This window comes from Zalophus californianus, chromosome 4, assembly GCF_009762305.2.
Source record: "Zalophus californianus isolate mZalCal1 chromosome 4, mZalCal1.pri.v2, whole genome shotgun sequence".
NCBI lineage: Eukaryota > Metazoa > Chordata > Mammalia > Carnivora > Otariidae > Zalophus > Zalophus californianus.
The window spans coordinates 64,211,055-64,236,353 of NC_045598.1; the positions used below are offsets into that span (position 1 = coordinate 64,211,055).

Below are 25,299 nucleotides of genomic sequence, written 5' to 3' on the forward strand. Positions count from 1 at the left end.
TTCTTTCTCAGACTTAATTTAATATAATTTTTAAAATGGTAGTATTATTGAGTTGCCTTTAATTTCCAGATGAAATCCAGGAATTAAATTAAGAGTTCTTGTCAGCTTCTCAGGCTAACGTGATCTATTTACATAGAATGTAATATATCTTTGTTTCCTGAGTCATTCACTGCTTCCTTTCTGCTCCTGCAGCACTTTATACATATCTCTATTTGCTTTTTACTGCGAGGATCTGAATCCTGCAAAGAAGGTACTATTATGACCATGTAGTAGACAAGGAGACAGGCTTAGCATGATGAAGTGACTTAACGAAAATCACCACTAACCCAGATTTCAAACTCAGATCTATCTGGTTGCAAAGTTCTTTCTATTCTGCCTCAAAGGAAGAGAGGAACATAGGACTAAATAAATCAAACCTAAATAAGCAAATTGAATGCAGTTTCTTCTAGAACTATGTTGGTGGTAGCAAAAACAGCTCTATCGTACCTGACAAACCAAATGCAGAGAACATGTATCTGGGTGGAGGCACAGGGGTTTTGCCTCGTACCCGAACTCCCTCATGTAATTAGGAAATATCCCACTTTATGAGTCTCCATAGAAGGCAGAGCCCACCCCCATTTATAGAAGCTAAAAATGCCATACAGTCATTCTTCCTGTCACCCCTTGAGCGTGAACACAGGCACTTTAATCCGTGCTCTGCCAATATGACTTTCCCACCAAGGAGTCTAAATTAAGAGCTAGAGACAGTAAGAGGCTGGGATAGCAAAGGCTGGATTTTGGCAGCAGCAACATTAAGTTTCCCAAGGTAATGGTAGCAGCTATGCAGCAGCAGAGTTTAGCCAGCAATCTGTGACAGCATTATTGTCAATGCATGGTTTTATGCCAGGATTTTCAGATGTCTTTCTTGCTACCTAATCTAACATGGTCCTGACTTAAGGCCATTTACAGCCTTCCCAGCAACTTAGTGAACTAATCAATATGCTTTCAGTAAATTACTTTTCTACTTGAATCAGTCAAAATTGTCTTCTGTTGCCTGCAATTAAACACAAAGACTGAAGCATTTAATAATTAAGTAAATGACACTAAACAATTATACTTTATCAAATCTTTTCACCTTATAAGGTACTGATTGTTGTTTTATATAATTTGACTTTATGGTCTTAAGTAACAGCTATTTTATACATGATGGTATGCTCTAACAAAAATAAAAAAAAAAAAACCTTCAAATCAGGTTTCTTTATCTCTTCCAAAGCAAGACAAAAATGCAAAAATAATAACAACTGTCTAGGGGTAATTTTCCCTGAAGTTCAGAGTTAAGCTTTGTTAAGAATTCTTACCTGTCAGGAATACCTAGCCTCTTGACACTTCTGTAAACAGAGAGAGTATTTGCAACATGCCGATAATTAAACCAGAACCGGGATGTACATACCTAAAGTATTAAAACAAATACATTATTGTTATGAATCAAAATAAGCCACCAACTTATAGAATTATTTCTCTTTAAGTAGGATTTAGAGATGCCTAGAAAAAGAGTATATCATAATATAGGCTTACAAACAGGAAAGCATATAAAGAATTGTCAAAAAAAACCAATCTCTCTAGAAAGAGGTCTTTCATAACTGCTATTAAATAAAAAGGCCATTCAGCTTAAGAGAAACCAAATCTTTGGGGAATTTAATCAAATACTGAACCAACTTAGTTACTCTCAATTTACGTGATTCTATAATGTTCCTAAGTCTAAAAGATTAAATTCTTTAGAATCAAAGGCAATGCCCATAATCTCTTCACAGAATAGAAAATTAACTTTCTTGGGTTATATAATGTTCCTTTCACTCTGGATTGCTTCCAAATTCTAGTTATGAAAAACATTAGATAGATAGATAACACAAAACACTTTTACATGTACACAAGAGAATACATTATAAAGAAGCTGTTGAACCTAATAAAAAACTAGAAACAATCCAAATTAAGTTTTACATTTAAAAAAACAACAACAAACTGATTCCTAAAAATGATACCAAAGGTACAAGGCAAATCTAACACTGTGCCTCAAAAAATCAGCGCCCTGGGAAATCCATTCCAAAGAAGTATACCTACCCCTGAGCACCCTCCCTATCTCCTACTACATGCCTTTGCTGGTCGTAGGTATAATGACAGCTTTGAGAATCATATAAATGTTCCTGCCCTTGCAAACGGAAGGGTACTACAAGATTTTTTTATTAAAATGAATTTTCAACCTGGAATCCAATAAGGAAAGACTATAATTTTTGACTACATTAAAATGTAAAATTCCGTGTGTCAAAAATACCATAAAGTCCTAAGTGAGATAAAACACTTGAAACAGGGGTGCTTGGGTGGCTCAGTCATTAAGCGTCTGCCTTCGAATCAGGTCATGATCCCAGGGTCCAGGGATTAAGCCCCGCATCGGGCTCCCTGCTCAGCTGGGAGCCTGCTTCTCCCTCTCCCACTCCCCCTGTTTGTGTTCCCTCTCCAGCTGCCTCTGTCTCTCTCTGTCAAATAAATAAATAAAATCTTTAAAAAAAAAAAAACTTGAAATAATTATAACTCAGTAGGAAAAATGAACCACCCAATTTTCAAAAATGGGAAAAGGATGAGACCAACCATTTCATAATAAAGGTATTCAAAATGGACAATAAACTCTTAAAGATGCTCAACTTTTATCATAATTTAAAAAACACAAATCGAATTGAGTATTCAAAAGTCCATGACAATTCATAGTATTGGCAATCGTGTGGGGAAATGAATAACTCATATCCTACTGTTGGGAATGTAAACTAATATAAACCTTCTACAAGGGTAATTTGCAACATATATCAAGTCTGAATATATATTTATCTTTCGACTTAGCTTATATAAGTACACAAAAATATGTAATCAAGAATTTTCATTATAACATTGCCTGTATAGCAAAAATCGAAATTAAAAAGCTAGAAATCTATAGATTACATAACTTAAGCAGAAATAATTTATATCTGAATTAGTCATAATAAAAACCTGTATATTCAGTGCAATTTACCACACCCAAAAGGCTTTTCTCAGCTATTATAGTATTTAAGCATAAACCTAAGAAACTGCCTTCATTTTCACCAGTAATTTACTAGACATGAAATGGTGGCAAAAGAGAAGGGACCAAGAAATATCAACTTAATATAAATTATTCATATTCTCAAAATGAAATACCAAGAAAAAGCCAGTTGTAAGACAGCATGTGATATGATCCATTAGTCTTTTTAAAAGGAGGGAGGGGTAGAATGTAACTTTATGCATTGGAAATTTCTGAAAGGATGCACAAGAAAATAATAATGGTGATCATAGAGAATAAAAATGGGAATCAAAGAAGTGTACAATGATTTTTCAGTTTATACCCTTCCTCATTGTACTTTTTTTTAACCATGAGTAAGGATTATCATTTTAACTTTTTTTTATTAAACAGGAGCAAAAATGATTTACTCAGCAGATCTTGAAACTAAAATGGAATCCAATTTTCCTTCTATCTCCCTCTGGTGGCGAAAGTTTCTCAGTCACAGTACAGTGGCAAAGGAGCATTCCATTTACCTCTCATCCTTTAGTCAAGAGTAAAAACAAAGTAATTCAAACTGGTAGAGAAAAACGTGTATTTTTAAAATCTGAATTACATAACATTGAAAAAATGCATGTTTAGTACTTTCAACTTGGCTCTGGTCAAATTTCATGATTTTTCATTTAAGAAAAAACAATTCACTAAAGTCTCACTTTACTAAAGTCTGAGTTAATGTGTAAACTATTGTACACAATACGAAACTGCAATTGTGAAATGCTCAGTAATAATTCTTTTTCATCCTCATTTCATTTCTCATCTGAGACTCAAGTTACTGAGGTTGAAGAGGGGCTCAGTTAGAGGTTTTCCAGACAAGGAAAGCTTCAGTGTGTGTGCAGTGTAAGTGAATAGGCTCTTATTCTAAAGGATGAGCCCTTTGGCAATTAATTGTCTGAACATAGGCAGTTACTCCCTTTTTTTAGGAATTCCCATAGAGAAACTAGTTGTTGAAAAGCCCTTGGTTTCTGAAGAGCAAGTTATCCCATGGAATTGGTAGATCATGGCCTGAGTGGTCACTGAAAACCTGTCTCCTTATCTTGAGATAAGGATTCCTTTTTGTTCGATTCCTTCATAAAAATCTCTTTTGAGGAGTAGCATATAGGTGTTCTTTGTTGAAAAATAATAAAATGACCCATGAGCCCCCTTCCTTTTTCACAAAAATTCACTTCCTTTCCTGCCTCCTTATTTCCTCATTCTTTCTTCCAGTCAACCCTTTTCTACAATTTTTTCATTAAGTCAAATTTATTATATCTCCTAATCATGTAAATGTCATTAAATAAATCCCCAGCAGTGAAACTACTATCCAAATACTTTCCAAGTGCAGGAAAAACAAAATTGATGACATATATTCTATTAGGGAAATTAAAAATACAAACTTATAAATCCAGATAAATTAAGATGGTAATTTACACCAAGAAAAAAAAAGGCAAAAGAAAAAAATGCTCCAATAAGCAAACCTTACTAAGAATCAAAACAATTCAAATTAAAACAAAATTTAATTTGTTACCCAGCAGTCAAAAAGAAATGGCAAAGTTAATAATACACAGTTGTCTTGGAATTAGAAAAAAGAGGTACAGCATCTCTAGAGAACAATTATGCTCCATAACTTACGAGTCTTATGGCTTAGGAATTTATCCTAAAAGAAAATTAGTCAAGTTCACAAAGGTGTATGTATAAGGCTGTCCAACACAGTCTTGTTTAAAATAAAAAATTTAGAATCTAAATGCCCATGAACTAGAGACTACGGTTCATTCATAAAATACAAAATAATACAGCCTTTGGAAAGGATTATGCATCTCCATATTGACAGAGGAAGATCTCCAAGATATACTGCTATGGGGCTGCAAAATAACAGGTATTAGATGACCCTAGTTACATAAAATCATTTATCTTTATGCTTATATGTGAAGGGAAAGAAGGCCAGAAGAATCAAAATGTTAAATCTGGCATGTATGGGACTTGAAGATATTTTCTGTCTTCCTTTTTTTTTTTAATTGAGGGGAGAGTCACCTAAGATAAAATTAATCTGTCCGCTCCTAAACTTTTCCGTATAATTTGCATTTTCTATGACGATCATTTATTTTTGTGGGCAGAAAAAAAAAAAGTAAAAAAAAATAGCCTAAATAGAGAATATCTACAAACTAATATTATAGATAAGAAATACAATTACTAGTTCCCATCATTAAAATAATTGTACATTTTATAAGATGCTTCCTTTAACAATAGTATCCCTAGTATACTCTTATGTTTATTTACACATCACCACTTGACAATATACTGAAGGCCAGAATGTTAGTTGATATAAAGTCAATTTAAAATATAGTCAAATCAAAATAAGGAGAGAAAATTTTTTTTTCAAAAATCTGGTTCACACAAAAGTTCTCAAACACATATCTAATGTGAACAACAACATTTACCTTTATAGAACATACTTACCAAAACAGCCCAGTTGTTTGTATGGCCACTTCTAAAGAACTGTTCTGCTTGATCCTACAAATCAAATAATTTCAAAAACATTAGAAAAGCCACATTTCTGAGAATAAAGACTGATAAAGAACAGTTAAGATTCATGGAGTCTTTAGTTATAATGACAGTAAATTAACATTATGCAAATTTATAAAAGTTCTAGTATTTGACCTTATAAAGGACATTTTATTTTTCACTAGGGGGCCCTGGAAGTGGGGGCTGCTTGTTTTTAAACACTTTTATCTCAAACACAACCAGCTCTTCCTCATATGCTTCTAGTTTTCCATTCAGTCTTCAAATTGTGAATGACTTATTTTCATGCCTTGATTCTCCACATAACAATACCCTTCTTTTTTTTTAAAGATTTATTTTTTGACAGAGAGACAGCTACAGAGGGAACACATGCAGGGGGAGTGGGAGAGGGAGAAGGAGGCTTCCCGCCGAGCAGGTAAGTGGGGCTTGATCCCAGGACCCTGGGATCATGCCCTGAGCAGAAGGCAGACACTTAATGACTGAGCCACCCAGGCACCCCAATTAATACCCTTCTTATTGAAGTCTCATTCATTATTTCCTACTCTGTAGTGGATGCTTCCCATTACTTTATCTGAACACATCAATATATTTGATTGAGCACATTCTCTAGCACGCTGCCATGTACCATTTCGCTAATCTGTGAGAAGTCTGAACCATATTTGCCATTGTGGAACAGCAGAAAACTTCAACATCCAATAATATCCAGACACCAAAAGAACATGATATTTATTATATATTAAAATAACTGTGAATATGAACCTTAATGACCCCAGATCTGCTACCAAACAGTATTAATTATGAGAAGTCAGACTGCCTGGATTCAAATTTGGGCCCTATTATTTATTAGCTGTAAAAGCTTAGGAAAGCTTCTCTGTGCCTCCATTTCCCCATCTATAAAAGAGTAGTAATATAACCTGACACACAGAAGGCAGGAATGGTGACTGGAACATAGTAATTGCCCAACAAATGTTAGCTGTTTTAATTTTCATCTGGCAAGAAAATTTCAGGGAGAATAAAATAAAAAATTCCCTCAAATCTGTTTATCATATGTACATATATATTTTTTAACCTTTCTCAAGAGCTGCCTCGATGCAAAAGAAAACAATGTGCTATAGTGGATAAAGCATTAGTTTAAAATTTTGAACATGGCTATGAGACTGGGATAAGTCACTTAGCTCTTTAGACTTGACTTTCCTCGTGTAGAAAGTAAGATCTGACCCAATAATCTCACATGTCCCTTCTAGCTGAAAATTCTTACATCATTAAGACTTTAGTGAAAAATCTGATATGGCAAAACTCTTTTGTGATTGTTTACACAATATAGGCATTGCAAAGTTATTCATTCTATATATAATGAATGGAGCACCTATCATGTGCCAGTTACATGTAATGTACCGTGATACAAAAATCACTAAAAAGCAAGCTGCTTTCTCTCAAGAACCCCAGAATTCAATAAAGAAGCAAGCAAACATGTTACACTGCAATGTAACATTCATTCATTCATCACATTCATTGGGTGCCATGTGCCAGACACTGTCCTGAGTGCTCAGAATACAATGATGGGCAAAAACATTCATAGTACTTGCCTCCAAAGAGAACACTATCCAATTTGATAGACATACATTAAGCAGAATAGGGCAAACTATAAATTCTATAGAGATAAGACATACAGTATCATGAAAGAGCACAATAGATTCCCAGATAGATCTGACCTGACCTGATTCTGGCAGTAGCAAGTGGGAAGGCATCAGCGAAGTTTTCCCTAGAGAAGTGACATTTAGCTTAGGATTCAAAAGATGAAGAGAATAGGGAAGATAATTCCAGACAGAAGGAACATCCGCCCTAATGGCAGATAGGAGCTTAAATGCTTTGAGAAACTAAAAGATTAGCACAACTCGAAGTCAGAGAGAAGGGCCTTGTTCATGGGCCATAATGAAGATTCTGTTCTTTATCCTTAAGGAAACATTAAGGTGTTTATGGGTGACATGATCTGATTTGCATTTTTAAAAGTTACTCTGGCTGCAGCTTGGAAAACAGACTGGCAGAAAGAAAGACTTGAGGCAGACCAGTTAGGGAGCTATTGCACTCTTAAGTGAAAGATGAAGGAATAATAGATACTGCAAAGCATATATGGATTATAGCAGATGAATGCTAAGTAGATAAGTGTACAAATTACAACAGTATAAGCAAAGGCAAGGGATAAGGAAAGGCTCTACAGAGGTTATGCTTTTACTGCATCTTAGTAAAAAGAAAGAAGAAACAAAAGGTTAAAAAAAAACATGGATAATGTGAAAAAGCACAGCAACAACCTAACTACAAAAAATATAATGGTGTCCAGAATGAAGTATACAAAATAATGCACTGAAATAAAGGAGGAAAATAGCAGAAGTTCTATTCATATTTGTATTACATAAAAAATATACCTTATAAATACTGACTATGTAGATTAGCAGTAATTCATGGATATGGAGAGAGGGTGCATGCGCCATCTTTCCTAACTGGAGGGTATGCATTCAAAAAGTTTAGAACTCATTGGTCTAAACTCAAGGTACTTAGGCGGTAGAAAGAATGGACTCCAATAAGAAGATCAAAAAGTAGGCAAAGACCAGATTATGATTTTTAGACTTTCCTGTGTATGCAATGGGAAAAGAATTAAATCAATAGAATAAACTGACTGGGTTTGCCTTTTATGAAGACTAATCTAGCATCTAAGTGAGAGACTTTGAAAGCCTGGGGGGAAACAAGATAGTTCTTGCAATAGTGTAGGCAAGAAATGACCAAGGCCCACCTTATGCCAGTGGAACTGGAAGGGTGAAAGCAATTTTTTAAAGTTCAGAACACAGAATTTAGTGATCAACACGTGAGATAAAAAGAGTTTATTAAAACAACAAATAGGTTTCTGACTTAGTAGCAATCCCATAGGAGGTGGGCTAGGCAGAAGATGAAACTTTGGATATAGATTTTCAAATGTCGGCCAACTATCCCGGCCCCCTAGCCAACAGGATATGCAGGCCTGAAAATATCTAGACTGTAGAACTGGCCTTAAGTACTGTCAGAGTACTGGATAGAGTAAAAGCTTGATAAAGCGCCAGAACGTCCTGTGAGCCAAAAATAAAACACCGTAGACATCTGACTCCTATCAAAGGGGAGCAGTGTAGTTTAGTAGTAGGAAGGTAGGTGCTTCACTCCTGTGCTCACATTTCCACTGCTAGGGACTGCACACTCGTCCGAGCAGTGGATCAGGTCCTCCCCCGTCTCCTGAGATTTGATTCTTTAAATTCGTCGTTTTAAAAGGGCGAAAGAGATCGACACTGTCCTATCCCAGCCCCTGTGACAGACACCCTCCCCCACACACAGCCCCGTCAGCTAGTAAGATGCTGATGCTCCCCTCGGCTGCTGTGAATCGCAATCTGCTGGTGCGCTCACAGCCACGACAGAGCTGTCCTCCCAGGGCCCTGTCGCTCGGAGGGCCTGACTCCTACCTCGATCTGACTAGCGGCCAAGCTGCCGAAGGACAAAAGCAACAACCCTACCAGGGTAGTCAAACCCTTGCTGAGAAAGCAGGCGGCCACCATGTTTCCCGGCTTCAGCTTCCCGCACCTGGAGGGGCGGAGCGAGTGCCGTAAAGCAGCACGGCGGGTTTTTGCGTAGCTTTTTTTTTTTTTTTTTTTTTTGCGACGCAGCCCCACCTCCTTGAGGCCGGCCCTTTGCCAGCCTTTAGTAAACAGCACTGGCACAGAGTTCAAGTTCCAGGGGTGGATGGGGCAGGATAGATGGAAGACTTTGATCCTTTATCTTTAATTGCATTTTCAGTTTTTTATTGTAAAACAGATATAACGTTTAAAAAGTTGTTTGAAAGGCGAAGGAGGAAAACTTGTGATCCCGTAAACTTTAAAAGCTATTTCCTATTTTGCATAGCGCTGCCAATTCTTTGAAAATATGATGTAGCGGGAAGTGCAAGCCTTTGGGCACAAAAGGATGATTAATTGGATTAAACGGAAAAATGGGTGGATGCTGCAATGAACAGGCTTGGGGGTCTATCATTAAAAGCTTGAACGTGGAGAAATTGTTTAAATTTTTGTTTCTTCCATAATTATGGAGCTAAAATTTACTTCAAAGAGAGTCTGAGGATTTGATAAGATCATGTGTATTCGTTCCATTATGTTTATTATATGCATTCAATTTTAAATTATTTTTATCTAGCATTACATAAACATGTTTATGCAGCTTCATGATCTTCATAATTTCAAAATTGAACGGTAACTTGGAATTCCACCCTTTATTGTTGCCTGAGACAAAGTAATTGCCCCTCTACTGGACAATACAAAGTTTCCAAGTTTTGCTACAAAAATAATATTGTAAAGCAAACCTTTGTGCATTTGTTGAATTATATTATTTGGATAATTTCCGATAAGCCAAGAGGTACAAAAATGTTAGTGCCTATCAATAATATCGCTTTCCAAAGTATACACTCACAGTGCCATCAAAATACAACCTAACACCAAATTATACCATTTTTTCCCTCTAAATTCCTTGCTACAAAATGTTACTTCTAGTTTGTTATACTTCAGGTTCCTTGATTGCTATCAAAATCTGATGTCTTTCCTTGTGTCTATAAACTCTCTTATGTACTCTGATGTAAATATTCTGTTCATAGCTTTGTTATGAATTTGAATACCTTTATGAAGTGACCTTAAGCCTTGCCATATTTTATGCTATTGTTTTTCCCAGTCTCTTGTCTCTCTTTCCATTTTGTTTCTTTTGCTATTGTATTTTGTGATGTATTTAATATTAGGTAGTCAAATTTCAGGTTTTCCCTTGTAAAGCCAAGAAAGCACACTACCAAGAGTGTCTTACAAGCTGAAATGTCACAAGTTCATGCAGGTCTCAGATCAAGTTTTATTTTCTTTTGATTTTATATTTAACTATTCAACTATCTAGACTATATTTCAGTGTATGCCATGAGATGTTATGTGAGTTATCTATTGCTGCATAACAAACCACCCAAAACTTTGTAGTGTGTCCATAGCTAGAGAAACAAGGGTGTAGAAATGGAGACATGATTCTAGGGAGCCATTGCCGTAACGATCTACTACTTTTATCAAAATTGGTATTCCATTACCCAACAGGATTTTCTACATAACACTTACCTTACCCATTGACTCATAATAATTCTCTTATTAAACACTTATCAGAAGTAAAGTATTTTGGACTTTCTGTTCTCTTCAGTTAAAATATATGTCTATTTTGAGGCCAGTACCATGTTATTTTAGCCACTGTTGTTTTTAAATGCTTTAATATTTGGCCATTAGGGTTAATCATTTTAGTATACTTACTTTTTCACAAAAATTCTTTGATTTTTGTGATTTTGCCTGGTAATTTTCCAAGTGAATTTTATAATAATTTTTCCAAGTTACAAGAAGATAATACTTTTGGATTTTAATGGGATTATAGAAAATCTATTAATAAATTTGAGAAAGGCTGATATCTTTATCATATTTAGTCCTTCATTCTGGAATATGGAACTCTCTCATTTATTTGTGGTTCCTTTTTTTAAATTTCTCAGTAGAACTTTAAGCCAGAGATATCTAAATCAAGCTACGTCCTAAGCATAGGTAACATTTGGGGTTTTTTTTATTGTTAACATTTGTTATTCTTAATGGATTTCTTTTTTCACTGCATAGGAAATACATATATATAATAATTATAAATAGGTAATATCTATAATATTATGTATTCTGATCAGTTATTGCTGATAGGCAGATCATCTTTTCTGTCCAAGTACTCTTCCATCATTTTAATAAGAAGTATTTAATTATATTAATAATGAAAACTACTTAAAACTTTTGTTTGACAAATCATTTTGGCTTTTCTAGTTTTTTAATGTTATCCTCAAATTACCTTTTTGTCTCTTCCTTTCCAATATTATTTCTTGTATTTCTTTTTCACAGCTTATATTATGGCTGAATACTAACTAATAATGTTGATAGCAAGATTTTCTTTCCATTTGTGTTTTAAAAGGGATGGTTTTAGCATTTTTCCATTAAGTCTATCATTAGCTGTAGGATTAGAGTACTCATTGTCATGTTAAAGAAGTAGATTTCTATTTCTCTTTGTTTTTTCATTGAATCACTGGATTTCAAGTATGGAAGAGAGCCAGCTTCATACCCTAATGTAGGACACACGAACAGTTTTAAGCACCACTCAACATAGGAAATAATTTTTTTATCTGTTAATATGTGAAATAGCATTGTTTAAAATTTGGTTAGAATTGTTAACCATGTATACAGAGAACAGATTGGTGGTTGCCAGAGGCAGGGGGCAGGGGTGGGCAAAAGGAGTAAAAGCAGTCAAAAGGTATAAACTTCCACTTGCTGTATAAGATAAGTAGATCCTGGAAATGTGAAGTTCAGCATGGTGACTGTAGTTAATAATTCTTTCTTTTTTTAAGATTTTATTTATTTATTTGAGAGAGAGAGCTCATGAGAAGGGTTATGGTCAGAAGGAGAAGCAGACCCCCTGCCGAGCAGGGAGCCCGATGCAGGACTCAATCCAGGGACCCCAGGATCATGACCTGAGCCGAAGGCAGCCGCTTAACCCACTGAGCCACCCAGGTGCCCTCTAGTTAATAATTCTGAGCCCCAACCCCACCCCAGCTTGTCACTTGCTGGACCCTGGAGCACACTGTGTGTCCCACTGGCACTGGAGCAGACAGCAACCTGATGGTGGCCACGGAGGGAGCATGGCGCTCTTGGCACTGCACTTGGTGCTATTGCTCCTGGCCTGGGACTTGGCGACCTCTTTGGACTCTGAACTCGAGTTTAGCCAGCCTTCAGAATACAGAAACCAAACTGCGATCGGTATAAATTCCCAGGATGCCCTAGAGACTTTAGCCCTGTGTGCAGAAAGGACATGTCTGCTTATCCCAGTGAGTGTACTCTGTGCATGAAAATCAGGGAAGGTGGTCATGATATCAAAATAATCCAGAATGGACCGTGTTGATGGAGCAATTTATAGAAGAGAAATTGGAGAAACCACCTTCAACAGTATGTTAGATGAATTCCATTTTCCCTTTTTCTCTTTCCTTCTTAGCACAGGATTTGTTAGCCCACATTTTCTGAGAGGAGGTATGCAAGACAGCTATGTGTAGTGACTGATAATTAAAGAAAACATGAAAAATCCTTCTTTCTTGGCTTTTGCCCCGTGAGTGAGCATTGCCCAGGCGACTGGTGCACTGCTTTATTTAGCTGGAATAAAATCAGCATTGTATTAAAAACACACACACAGGGGGCGCCTGGGTGGCTCAGTTGTTAAGCATCTGCCTTCGGCTCAGGTCATGGTCCTAGGGTCCTGGGATCGAGCCCCACATCAGGCTCCCTGCTCAGTGGGAAGCCTGCTTCTCCCTCTCCCACTCCCCCTGCCTGTGCTCCCTCTCTCGCCGTGTCCCTCTCTGTCAAGTAAATAAATAAAATCTTTAAAACACACACACACACACACACACACACACACACAATACTGTATTGTATATTTGAAAGTTACTAAGAGAGTAGATCTTAAAAGTTTTCATCACAAGGAAAAAACTATACACCTGAAACTATAACAATGTTATGTCAATTATATCTCAATTAAAAAAATTGTTAACGAGAGTCTGCATTTAGACTAACATTCAATTACTCATTTAGTGAATAATTGACTTAACTTAGCAACTAACAGAGAAAACAAGCATTTGATTATGAGATCAAAATCACACACAACCATGGCATCTCTAATAAAAGTTTTTATGCATGACCCTCACAGGGAGTGCACCAGAGTCTATCCATGTTGTTACTATTGTTCTTCAATCAAATGATAACTCAGATTGATTCTGTTGACCGTAGTGTTAGATCAGTGTTCGTTCTTGCTCTTTTTTATTATCTATGCCCCTACTGTTTCTTCTTTTTTGTTACCTTTTTCTCTCTCCTCCTGTCTGCACCAAGAACACCATTGTGTTATTCATTCACTGAGTGAGTATTTATTAAGCACCAGTTATGTGCCAGGCACTGTGCTAGTCACAGGCAATAGGAGAGAGAGCAAAAAGTGAGCTCCTCATTGGAGTTTACCATCTAGGGGAGACAGATATTAACAGTAGAAGCACTTAAACAAATGTAAAAGTCTAACAAGAGAATTCCTAGTAGGGAACCAGCCTTGTAAGAAAAACCAGAGTAGGCTTCCCTGAGGAAATGGACTAAGCTGAAATTAATGAGTTAATGAGGCAGAGATGAAGAGAAGAGCTTTCAAGACAGGAACCAGCTCTTACACAGAACCTATGGAAGAATGAAGCTTGGATTATTAAAGGAACTTTTTGAATGACCTTATGCATGCAGTTCAAAGAATGAAAGAGAAAGTGCTGCAAGATCAAACTGCATTGCTAAGCAGGTGTCACATCCCTTCAAAGCCTTGGGGGTCAGGTCGAGGAAAGCCTCAGAATGGCAAAAATCATGCTGGCTTCAATGAGAAAGGCTGCAGGTAGAGGATGTGGGAGGCCATGGCTACCGTCCAGGCAATGGTAGCTTGGACCAGCGAGGGTGGAGATGATAGAAATTCAATAGAATTTTAAGATCACAACCAACAGAACATAATGATGGATTATATTTCGAAAGCAGGAGAGAGGACAATTTCAAGAATGACTTTTGGATATCAACTTGTACAACCAAATGTTTTGTAGTACCTTTTTTTTTTTTTTTTTTTAAACATAAGGATCACAGGAAGTCGACCAGGTTTAGGATTCCTAGACAAGTGAGATCTGGTTTAAATATTTACCCAGAACAATTTGGAAGACTAACTTGCATAAACTTATTACCAATACTTTTGTGGCTACTAAATAAATGTTGTTACAAAATAAAATGAGTGGGAAGGATACATTTAATCAGGATCAGAACATGGCCGGGCAGAGAGATTTTGCAATGTGGTTTTTACTACGTAGAGTTTAATTGCTTCAGGCAAAACTGTTTCCTACAATAATCAGCACCACAGGATCTGATGTATACAACATTTCATATCTAACAGTCAAAATGTTTCTTTGGCAAGATAAAAGTCTTTTTTTTTTTTAAAGATTTTATTTATTTGACAGAGAGAGACACAGCGAGAGAGGGAACACAAGCAGGGGGAGTGGGAGAGGGAGAAGCAGGCTTCCCGCTGAGCAGGGAGCCCGATGCAGGGCTCGATCCCAGGACCGTGGGATCATGACCTGAGCTGAAGGCAGACGCTTAATGACTGAGCCACCCAGGCGCCCCTGGCAAGATAAAATTCAAAAAGGAAATGAGATATTTAGTAAAATATAAATAGAAAAAAATCAATTAAAATAAAGGAAAAGGCTTTTCTTTCCAATGTATTTGTATCATTTCCTAGTACTAATTTTGATATTGGACCACCTTCAATTCCATTTCAGTTTGGCTTCAAATACTTTCCCTCCCTCCTTCCAGTGAGCCATTTAATAATAGTTTGTTTTCCTGCTGTAATCAATTTCCATCTCATGACCTTCTCATTAGCTTCAGAACTAACTCATAATAACAATGCTTCAATGTAAGAACAGAGCAATTGCCCTTCACAGTCTCATTTTTGGAAATCCTGTGTTGTCATTAAAATGCCATAATGACCTGGACAGAAAATCATGTTGAATGCTTTAGTGATGTAAAACTTGATATCGCATTAGCAGTATAATCATCTCTTGTCAATCTGGTTCTGTCAGTACAAAGCTAACTGATAGAGTTCAACTCTCCATGAGCTGAAAATTTCCTGTAAGTGCAATTGCTTTTGTTCAATTGATTTTCATTCAATTGTATATTGCTTTTATTCAATAAGCATCTTGTGAAATTCTCTGAAGTCCCAAGAAGATTTAATAAATATTTTAATTATACCCTTTAATAAAACATGGGACATCCTGGAAGGTCTCTCTTAGGAAGACACAGGAGTGGTGTGGAGGAGGAGAAGGAGTTGTGTGTTTACAGAAACTTGCAGGGAAGTTACTTTGGTAGGGCAGAATAATGGCTCCCCAAAGATGTCCATGTCTTAATCTTTAGAACCTGTGAATATGCTACCTAATAGGACAAAAGGGATTTTGCAAATGTGATTAAGTTCTTGACTAAGGGAGATTATATTGAATTTTCGGGGGGGCACAATGTAATCACGGGGTACTTATAAGAGGAGGGCAAGAGTGTCAGGGAAGAAAAGATGTGGTGACAGAAGCAGGGGTCAGAGTGATGAAGAGCCACCAGGCAAGGATATGAGTAGCTTCTAGGAGCTGGAAAAGGCAAGGAAATGGATTCTCCCCTAGCACCTCCAAAAGAAACTCAGCTCTACCAACCCATTTTGCACATCTGAGTTCCAGAATTATGAGATAGTAAATTTGTTTGTTTTACGCTGTTAAGTTTGTGGTAATTCATTACAGCAGCAAGAGGACTACTACCAGTACTTAAACTGTAAACAGTAGTTATCCCCTGGAGACCTGAGAAGGCAGGTTGGGGTTTTAGAGGGCTTCTACTCTCCATTCTTCAATATTATTTGAACTTCTCTGAAATCCTCATGGATTTATACAGCATCTTAAATAAAAATAATCATTAAAAAAACTAGGTAATATTAAGTGAAAATAATATAGAAAATTTTATATGGAATAATTTCTTAACCATCTAAAAAAAAAGCAAAAATAAGAAGGAAGCTTACTAAAATGTTATCAGTTTCTAGTCCTGGGTATTGAGATTATGGATGTTCTATTTCTATTTATCCATTCATTTACCTAATGGTTATTCATTGAGCATCTACCCTGTGCTAGAGAATATGCTAAGAACTGAGGATGCAGATGGGAATAAGATAAACACAGTCCCCACTCTCATAGAATTTAGAAATAGCAGGGAAGGCAGATATTAAACAGGCAATTACACAAGTTATTAATTAATTATATTGTGGTAAGTTCAACAAAGAAGTACTGGTGACATCATCATATAGGAGGGCAGCCTCACCTAATCAGGGGATGCTTTCCTGAGGAACTACAGCTTAGAACTCAAGGATAAATGGGAATTTGCCAGAAAGAAATGGGAAATACAATTTTCTTAATTTTCTATGAAGAGCAAACATCACTTTTATTTTCATAAAAAATGAATACTTTTAGTGGTTTTTAAAGGAATAACTAACATCTCTCCTCTTTATTTTTTTTTTAAAGATTTTATTTATTTATTTGAGAAAGAGAATGAGATAGAGAGAGAGAGCATGAGAGCCGGGAGGGTCCAAGGGAGAAGCAGACTCACCGCCGAGCAGAGAGCCCGATGTGGAACTCCAGGATCATGACCCTAGCCGAAGGCAGCCACTTAACCAACTGAGCCACCCAGGCGCCCACATCTCTTCTCTTTATATCTGGTAACAACAGCTGCTCAGTGCTGGAAATGCTCTGCTCACTGATTGATTTAGCCAAATTAGTTTAATGATCAGACATTTCTCTCTCTCAAATATTTCAGTCAAATAAAATATTTAAGTTAATAAATTAAAGCCACTAGACAAGTAAAATAAAACAATGATTAAATAGTCTCCTTGTCTAAAGCTTACATTAGGAAACTGTTAAATTTATTACTTTTGGTAGCCGATCTACCAAGGAGAGCTTGTGAAATGCACTTAACATTGACCTTGAGGGAAATAAGACCCAGCTTCTTTGCTAGTTGAAGTTCTATTTTTATCAGATCAAAATTAAGGAACACAAGTGAAGGAACAAGGAAAGAAGTCATTTTGAAATCAACACAAAATATATCACTAAAGGAATTTTTCTCAAAGGAATTTCATAAATGAAATAATTTGATATTAAAAATTGGAATTCCAAATTTCTCAAAATTAGAATCTTCTGTTACAATTTCCAGATAAGTATTTTCCAAACTATAATTTGATATAGCTTTGGAAGGGGAGAGGGGAGAATAATATCTCTATAATAAATATGCTGTAATGATGTTTGTTGTTAAGGAGTAACATCTCTAGAAAAACCAAAAGGAAGAAAAATGGAGTCTATTAATAAATACCATGCCACCATAAATGCTAAATAAGTGCTGTCAATTTTATTTAAGTGATAATTTTTATTTGCTTGTTTACTTCTCAGTACACTCAGGTGTCTGTAATATTTTGAGTGGTAATGTCCTTTAACAAGAATCAGCAGAAAGGTAACTATTTCCCACAAATAATATATCATAGTGTAGAACTGACTTTTAATAATGACACAATGAGAAATTACATTATTCACAATAGATTTATATCAGCTAACATGCAAATAAGAGAGACTATAAAGATATTCATGAGAATGTTATATAAATTGAAGATTTAGAGTTCAGATACTCCTGCTATTGATGAAAAAAACAAAACATCTAGGATCTGTAGTGGATTGAATAGTGTCCTCCCAAAATTTATGAATGCTTGGAACCTCAGAATGTGACCTGATTTGGAAAGAGGGTCTTTGCAGATGTAATCAAGATAAGAATCAAAATGACAGGTCATACTGCTTTAGGATGGGTCCCTAAATCCAATAATTGTGTCCTTACAAGAAGAGGCAGAGACTCACACAGAGAACGGAGTCACGTAAAATGGTGGATTAATGTAACTACCAACCCACAGGACACCGAGGATTGCTAGGAGCCACCAGAAGCTGGAAGAGGCAAGGAAAGACTCTACCCAAGAGACTTCAGGGAGAGTATAGCCCTGCCAACATTGATTTCAAATTTTCAGCCTCCAGGACTGTGAGAGTACATTTCTGTTGTTTTAAGCCACCTAGTTTGTAGTAATCTGTTATGGCAGTCTTAAACAGGATCTAGTGTAGCTATTTTCATAGCCAATATTTTTTAGTATTATGCTATCTGCATTCATCATTTCCTCTACTTCTTTACCATCTTCTTTTGTAGAAATAGAGACCAACAAAAAACAATTTGTTTTGTGATAATTATCACAATCAACATTTATTCATTCAATGACCATTTGAGCACTGCATCAGTAAGGATGATTTTGCTCAAAAGCAACAAAAAAAAAACATATTCAATTAGCTGGCAAGACAAGCAGTCCACTGAAAGATAGTTTCAAGGTTGGTTTGCAAACTCAATGATTTCTTCAAAGACCAAGTGTCCTCCTGATCCTCTGTCTCAGCATATTGCCTTTGGGACTCTTATTTGTTTCTCATGGTAGCAGAATGGTTGTTGAAGCTCCAAATATCATATGCTTGTATATCAAGAAGGCGATCTTAGTAGCCTCCCAGCAGGCTTTCCCTTAAGTATGCTTTTCCAGGACTTGGACACATGCCCATTTCCAGACCCAACAAAAAGGTGCAGGATTGGTAGGGCTAGCAAAGATCAATCACTACTTGTCCTTTATGGCTGGTAACATTGCTTCCAGAAAAAGAGCTAAGATTCTGTGAGCAAAGAGGAAGGAGCAGAATCACTTGGGCAAAGTATCTGCATATTTAATTTGATGAAGTGGGACCAGATTTCTTTCCAAAATAGATGTTCCATCTAAACTACCACCAGTAGTGCATGAGGATTCCTACACCCCCCACACTTGATTTTTTTTTTCCATTCTTATAGGGGGAAAGTGATAGCCTATCTTGTAATATGCATTTCTCTGACTACTAGTACTTTTGAGCATGTCTTATTAGCCTTTTGGATTTCCTCTTTCATAAACTGCCTGTTCAAATTCTTTGCCTATTTTAAAAGTGGATTTTCTATCTTTTCCTTTTTTATCTGCAGGAGTTCCTTACAAAGTACAGGTATTTAATCCTTCATTGGTTTTAGACATTTCGGATATGTTCTCCCCCTCTTATTATTCAGCTTTGTCCATTTGTCCTTCATTGAACAGAAATCTTGAACTTAATGAGATTAAAGTAGACATACCTCACAGAGTTACTGTGAACTTTAAATATGATAATGTATATCGGACACCTGGGTGGCTCAGTTGGTTGAGCATCAGACTCTTGATTTTGACTCAGGTCATGATCTCAGAGTCCTGAGATCCAGCCCTGCGATGGGCTCTGCGCTCAACAGGAGTTTGCTTGGGATTCTCTCTCTCCCCCTGCCACTCCCTTCCCCCTCCCACATTCCCACGCTCTCTCTCTCAGAAATAAATAAATAAATAAATAAATAAATAAATAAATAAATAAATAATGTATATAAAACTCTTGGCTACAGTGCCAGGTACAAAGTAAGAGCTTAATAAATAAATCTTAGATATTATTATTGCTTTTGTTGTAGTTATTTATTTGACCCTCTATATTTCAGAAGACTCAAAAGTATCTTTGACTACCTTAACACCCTACATGTATCTCTGTGATAGCAATTGCTAGATTGTCTCTCATGGTGGACAGACTGTGCTCTTTGAGGCCAAAAACCATGCCTTATTCATCTTGTATTTCCCATGACTCAGGACACCCTAAAAGGTGCTCAATAAATGTATTTTCAATAAATATATAAATAAATAAGGTTTTAAAGACATTTAAATAATGAAGAATACTGGGGCACCTGGGTGGCTCAGTCGGTTAAGCAGCTGCCTTTGGCCTGAGTCATGATCTCAGAGTCCTGGGATCAAGCCCCGCAATGTGCTCCCTGCTCAGTGGGGAGTCTGCTTCTCCCTCTCTTTCTGCCCCTCCCTCTGCTTGTGCTCTCTCTCTCTCTCAAATAAAAAAAAATCTAAATAGTGAAGAATACTAACTGGGAAAAATAATAATTACAGAAATCACAGAAAATTTCATATTAAAAAAATAAAATAGAAGAAAACATTTGCAAAAGACACATTGATAAAGGACTTTTATCTGAAATATACAAAGAACATTTACAACTCAACAATAAGAAAATGAACAACCATATTTTAAAATGGGCAAAAAAGGGGTGCCTGGGTGCTTCAGTAGGTTAAGCATCTGCCTTCAGCTCAGGTCATGATCTCAGGGTCCTGGGATCGAGCCCCGCAATGAACTCCCTGTTCAGCAGGGAGTCTGCTTCTCCTTCTCCCTCTGCCCCTCCCCCTGCTCGTGCGCTTTCTCAGCCAAATAAATAAAAAATCTTAAAAAAAAAATGACATACTACTACATGTGTATTAGGATGGTCAAAATCCAAAAACTGACAACACCAAATACTGACAAGCATGTGAAGCAACAGGAACTCTCATTCATTGCTGGTGGGAATGCAAAATGGTACAGTTACTTTGGAAGACAGTTTGGCAGTTTCTTGACAAAATTAAATACACTCCTACCATACAACACAGCCATTAAACTCCTTGGTATTTACCTAAATGGGTTGAGGTATTATGTTCACACAAAAATATGTACATGAACATTTACAGCAGCTCTGTTCATAACTGCCAAAACTTGGAAGCAATTAAGATGTCCTTCAGTAGGTGAATGGGTAAATAAACTGAGATACATCCAGACAATGAAATATTATTATTCAGTGCTAAAAATAAATGAGCTGTCAAATTGTGAAAAGACATAGAGGAATCTTACATATGTATTACTAAGTGAAAAAAAGTCAATCTAAAAAGGCTATGTACAATCACTATATGATTCCAACCATACAACATTCTTAAAAAAACAAAACTACAGAGACTGTAAAAATATCAGTAGTTGCCAGGGTTTAGGTAGAAGGAGGAATGAATAGGCAGAACACAGAATTTTTAGGAGAGTAAAACTATTCTGTATGATACTGGTGGTAGACACAGGTCATTATACATGCCAAAACCTATACAATGCACAACACCAAGGGTGACCCCAAAGGTAAACTATGGTCTTTGGGTGAGAAGGATGTGCTAATATAGGTTCATCAATTGTAACAATTATACCTCTGTGGTGTGGAATGCCAGTAGAGAAGAAGTTTGTGCATAAGGGGATGAGGGACAGAGGATATATGGGAACTCTGTACTTCCCATTCAATTTTGCTCTGAACCTAAAGCTTTTCAAAGAAATAAAGTCTATTTTAAAAAAATAAAAGGTATCAGTAAAAAGTACAGACCGCTTTATTGTTACAAAGTGAGAAAAGACAAATGGAGAGGACCAAATTCAGTGAATTAATCTAGAAGAAAGTGACATGGTATGTCAAAGAAAGCAAAATTAGTCCATTATTTGTAAGAAAAAGTGGCTATTTTAAAAAGATGATTCTATGTATGATATATACTTTTCTTTCAAAAAAGTGTTGTTTTAACTACTAGCAAATATTTTTAACCACAGCAGCTAACGAATAGCAAGATGGTAGATTTCAATTACAAATAAACAGAGCAATTATATGGGGCAGTCAGCCAAAGAGAAAATGAGAAAAGTTAAGGGACATGGGTAATCCATAGTGCATAATCATTAACCTATACCTTTGATATATCAACCCCTGACAGATTCATCAACAACTGACAAATTCTTTCAGACCTAGCAAATATTTCACCAACCTAAAAATTCTTCCCAGTAATGACTCTGAATTTGCCCAAGTGTTCTCATGGCCCTGCAGAATTATACTCAGCATTTTTTACAGTTTCCTTGAATGTATATAGATGAAAAAATGTTCATCATTTGCACTTAAGGAAATTAGGGTTTAAATTTCAATTTGATAGGGCGCCTGGGTGGCTCAGTTGGTTAAGCGACTGCCTTCAGCTCAGGTCATGATCCTGGAGTCCCTGGATCGGATCCCTCATCGGGCTCCCTGCTCGGCAGGGAGTCTGCTTCTCCCTCTGACCCTCCCCCATCTCATGTGCTTTCTCTCTCTCATTCTCTCTCTCTCAAATAAAATAAATAAAAAAATCTTTAAAAAAATAAATAAATTTCAATTTGATAGATTCAGGTTCAACATCAGAAAGAAATTCATGACTATAATTTTTTTAACTTTTTATTGTTATGTCAATCACCATACATTACATCATTAGTTTTTGATGTAGTGTTCCATGATTCATTGTTTGCATATAACACCCAGTGCTCCATTCAATACATGCCCTCTTTAATACTCATCACCAGGCTAACCCATCCCCGCACCCCCCTCCCCTCTAGAACCCTCAGTTTGTTTCTCAGAGTCCATCGTCTCTCATGGTTCGTCTCCCCTTCTGACTATAATGTTTTTTTAAGGAGGCTGTGAACTACCTCCCCCAGAGACTTTTGAGAATATTGTAAAGACTGTATCTTTACAATGGTTTTGGCAGTAAGACCTCTTCAGCTATCGTAAAAAATTATGTGATTCTATATGTACACCTTACTCTTTCTAATTGTACATGTAATTTGCTTATTGTCTAAGGAAGGAGCATACCTAATGAGGAGGCTTTGCAAGGTCCCCAAGACCAACAGGGATCAGTCTTGACTAGAAATGCCTTTCTTGACTTTCTATTCGTTGAATTTCTTTAAGTTGAACCTAACAATATTATTTGTGGAGGCTAACACTGAACATAAAACCTCTAGAATATCTTTTGGCCTCTTGAGTCTATTAGTGCACAGTGGTTAAAAATGCAGCCAATGCAGTCAGGTCTGCTTAGGTTTTGGTCTCAGCTAGTCCTCATTAGCTGTGTCTCCTTGGGTGAGTTACATAATTCTTATAAGCTTCGGTTTTGTCCTATGTAAAGTGGAGGTAATAATAATGCCTACTTTATGAGACACTGCCTATGTTCATGCAAAAGCCCTTAGCTCACTATCTGATACCTAATGACTACTCATCTAACGTTAGTCATTAACGTATCCTTCTTTCCCTCCCCTGTGGCCAGCCCTATTCCCGAGATCCAGCAAGTTCACAAGTTTGTTCTCTGTCTACCCCAATAAAAAATCAAATTGCAGGACTAAGGGGGCTGGGGGGGGGGCGGAATTATTCCAGTAGTCTGACTGGTAACTGCACTGCAAACTTCCGCTGCTTTCCTGAGTTTCACTTAATTAATAAAATAATTTATTTTCAATGTTCTTGTTTTTTCCATAACTTCGAGAAAATCTTTGCAAAATTAAAACAGGTATTTCTAATGCTTCTATCCATGGGGAAAGTAAAATAAATAAAGTTAAGTTATGATTCACATGGCCAGACATCTCTCTCTATTTAGTAGCATATTCTGGAAAAAAAAAAAAAACTAAAATTTTCACATGAATAGATCTTTCACAGCATTTCTAATTTTATCTGTTAGTTCTGATGAAAAAATACTAATCTTTTCATCTGTGACTTCAAAAGCTTCTTTGTAAATAAGACATAAATTGTTTTTGAAGAGAGAAGTAACCATTAGTGAAAGATATGTAGAGTTATTATGTCAGTAAACTTCTATAGCTGCATCCCATTGTTTAAAGAAAACACAAGACAACAATTACTTTAGTTCTTAAGGGCATCATTAGGAAAGGGGTCTCTAAACAAATTTAATCAAAATAAAAGGCATTTTTACTCCTTTTGTGTTAGTACCACAAAATGAATATGAATGCTCGGTTGACATTTATTTCTTTTTATAGTTGGAGCTTTTTATCATTTGAGATCTAAGTTGATTTTCAAATAAATAAAACAAATTTTAATGTCTCCATGTGGCTCTCTCTCTTGTTTTCTCCACCCCTTCTTTGAAAGGATTTATCATTATTTATCTCAGGAAAAAGCTAATGAGGTCATTTTAAGCCAGGCTCAAGGATTCAAAGGAAACCTTAGAAATAATTAGAGAAAATTGTGTAAAACTGATTTTGGACACCTTAGTTAAGGACAAAATTCTAGCAAAAGAAAGTGCTTTCTGATTAACTACTATGTGTCAGGCATCACAGTGCGCCCCAAGAATAAAAAGTTGAGTAACAGCGTTCTTAGTTGTAGGGGTCTCATTCTGCAGGAAGGGAGGCAGAGAGCAGCCACTTGAATAATTAATAGTATAACAGGGTTCTGGAGCTATAATGGAGGTGTATCTCTCCTACTGGGGACGCCTGGGTGGCTCAGTCAGTTGAGAGTCTGATTCTTTATGTCAGGTCAGGTCATGATCTCAGGGTGGTGAGATCAGGCCCTGCATTGGGCTCCACGCTCAGTGTGGAGTCCGCTTATTCCTCCCCCTCCCCACTCGCTGCTTGTGCTCTCTCTTCTCTCTCAAATAAAGAAATAAAAATCTTTAAAGTCCTACTGGAGTACAGAGAAATTGTTAATTCTAGCTAACTTCTCCTAACCCTAGTTTTTCCATGTGTATATGGAATTACATTAGCCCTGTCTTCTAGAGTCATTAAAAAAATTAAGTGAGCTAATAAATGTGAAGTGTTTAGCACTGTGTCTGGCATATGATAAGTATTCAAGTTTAACTGCTGTCATCATTTTTCGTATTGCTACAATTATTATTAGGAAGAGCCAGGGAAGATTATGGTTATGGTTGGCAACATTAGAACTGGGTGTTCAGAGATGGGAGAAAGGATAAGAACTTGGCTGTCTGGAAGGAGCAAGGTGCATTCCAGGCAGAGGTAAGGACATGAGCCAAAATACAGAATAAGAGAAAGACATGCTGTTAGCTTTTGAGGAAGGATGAGTAGCCCAAGCAACTGGAACACAGGAGTATGTTTCTGAGTGGTGGGAAATGGTGCTATATTGTGAAGAACCTTATACTCAATGCTGAGTGCTAAATTTCATCCTATGATCAGTTTACAGCCATTATAATTTTTTTAAAAAGTAGCAAAGTAATATGATCAAATTTATGTTTTAGAAAGACAGCAGTAAAGATACTAGAGATAGGAGGCTACAATAATAGTTTATGAGAAAGGTAGTAATAGCTAA

The 25,299-nt window shown here is 36.5% G+C and overlaps 1 protein-coding gene across 1 annotated transcript in view; it reads right to left on the minus strand.

Annotated features, from left to right (window-relative positions):
* The window catches only part of PIGK (phosphatidylinositol glycan anchor biosynthesis class K), a 116,448-nt gene extending 107,239 nt beyond the window's left edge, over window positions 1–9,209 (minus strand). The window contains exons 1-3 of the mRNA XM_027579177.2: window positions 9,079–9,209; window positions 5,534–5,587; window positions 1,338–1,429 (exon numbers count right to left, since the gene is read on the minus strand). Coding sequence (XP_027434978.2) covers window positions 1,338–1,429; window positions 5,534–5,587; window positions 9,079–9,171 — 239 coding nt within the window. The 5' untranslated portion in view covers window positions 9,172–9,209. The remainder of the gene's footprint in view (window positions 1–1,337; window positions 1,430–5,533; window positions 5,588–9,078) is intronic.
* Between the last annotated feature and the right edge of the window lie 16,090 nt (window positions 9,210–25,299).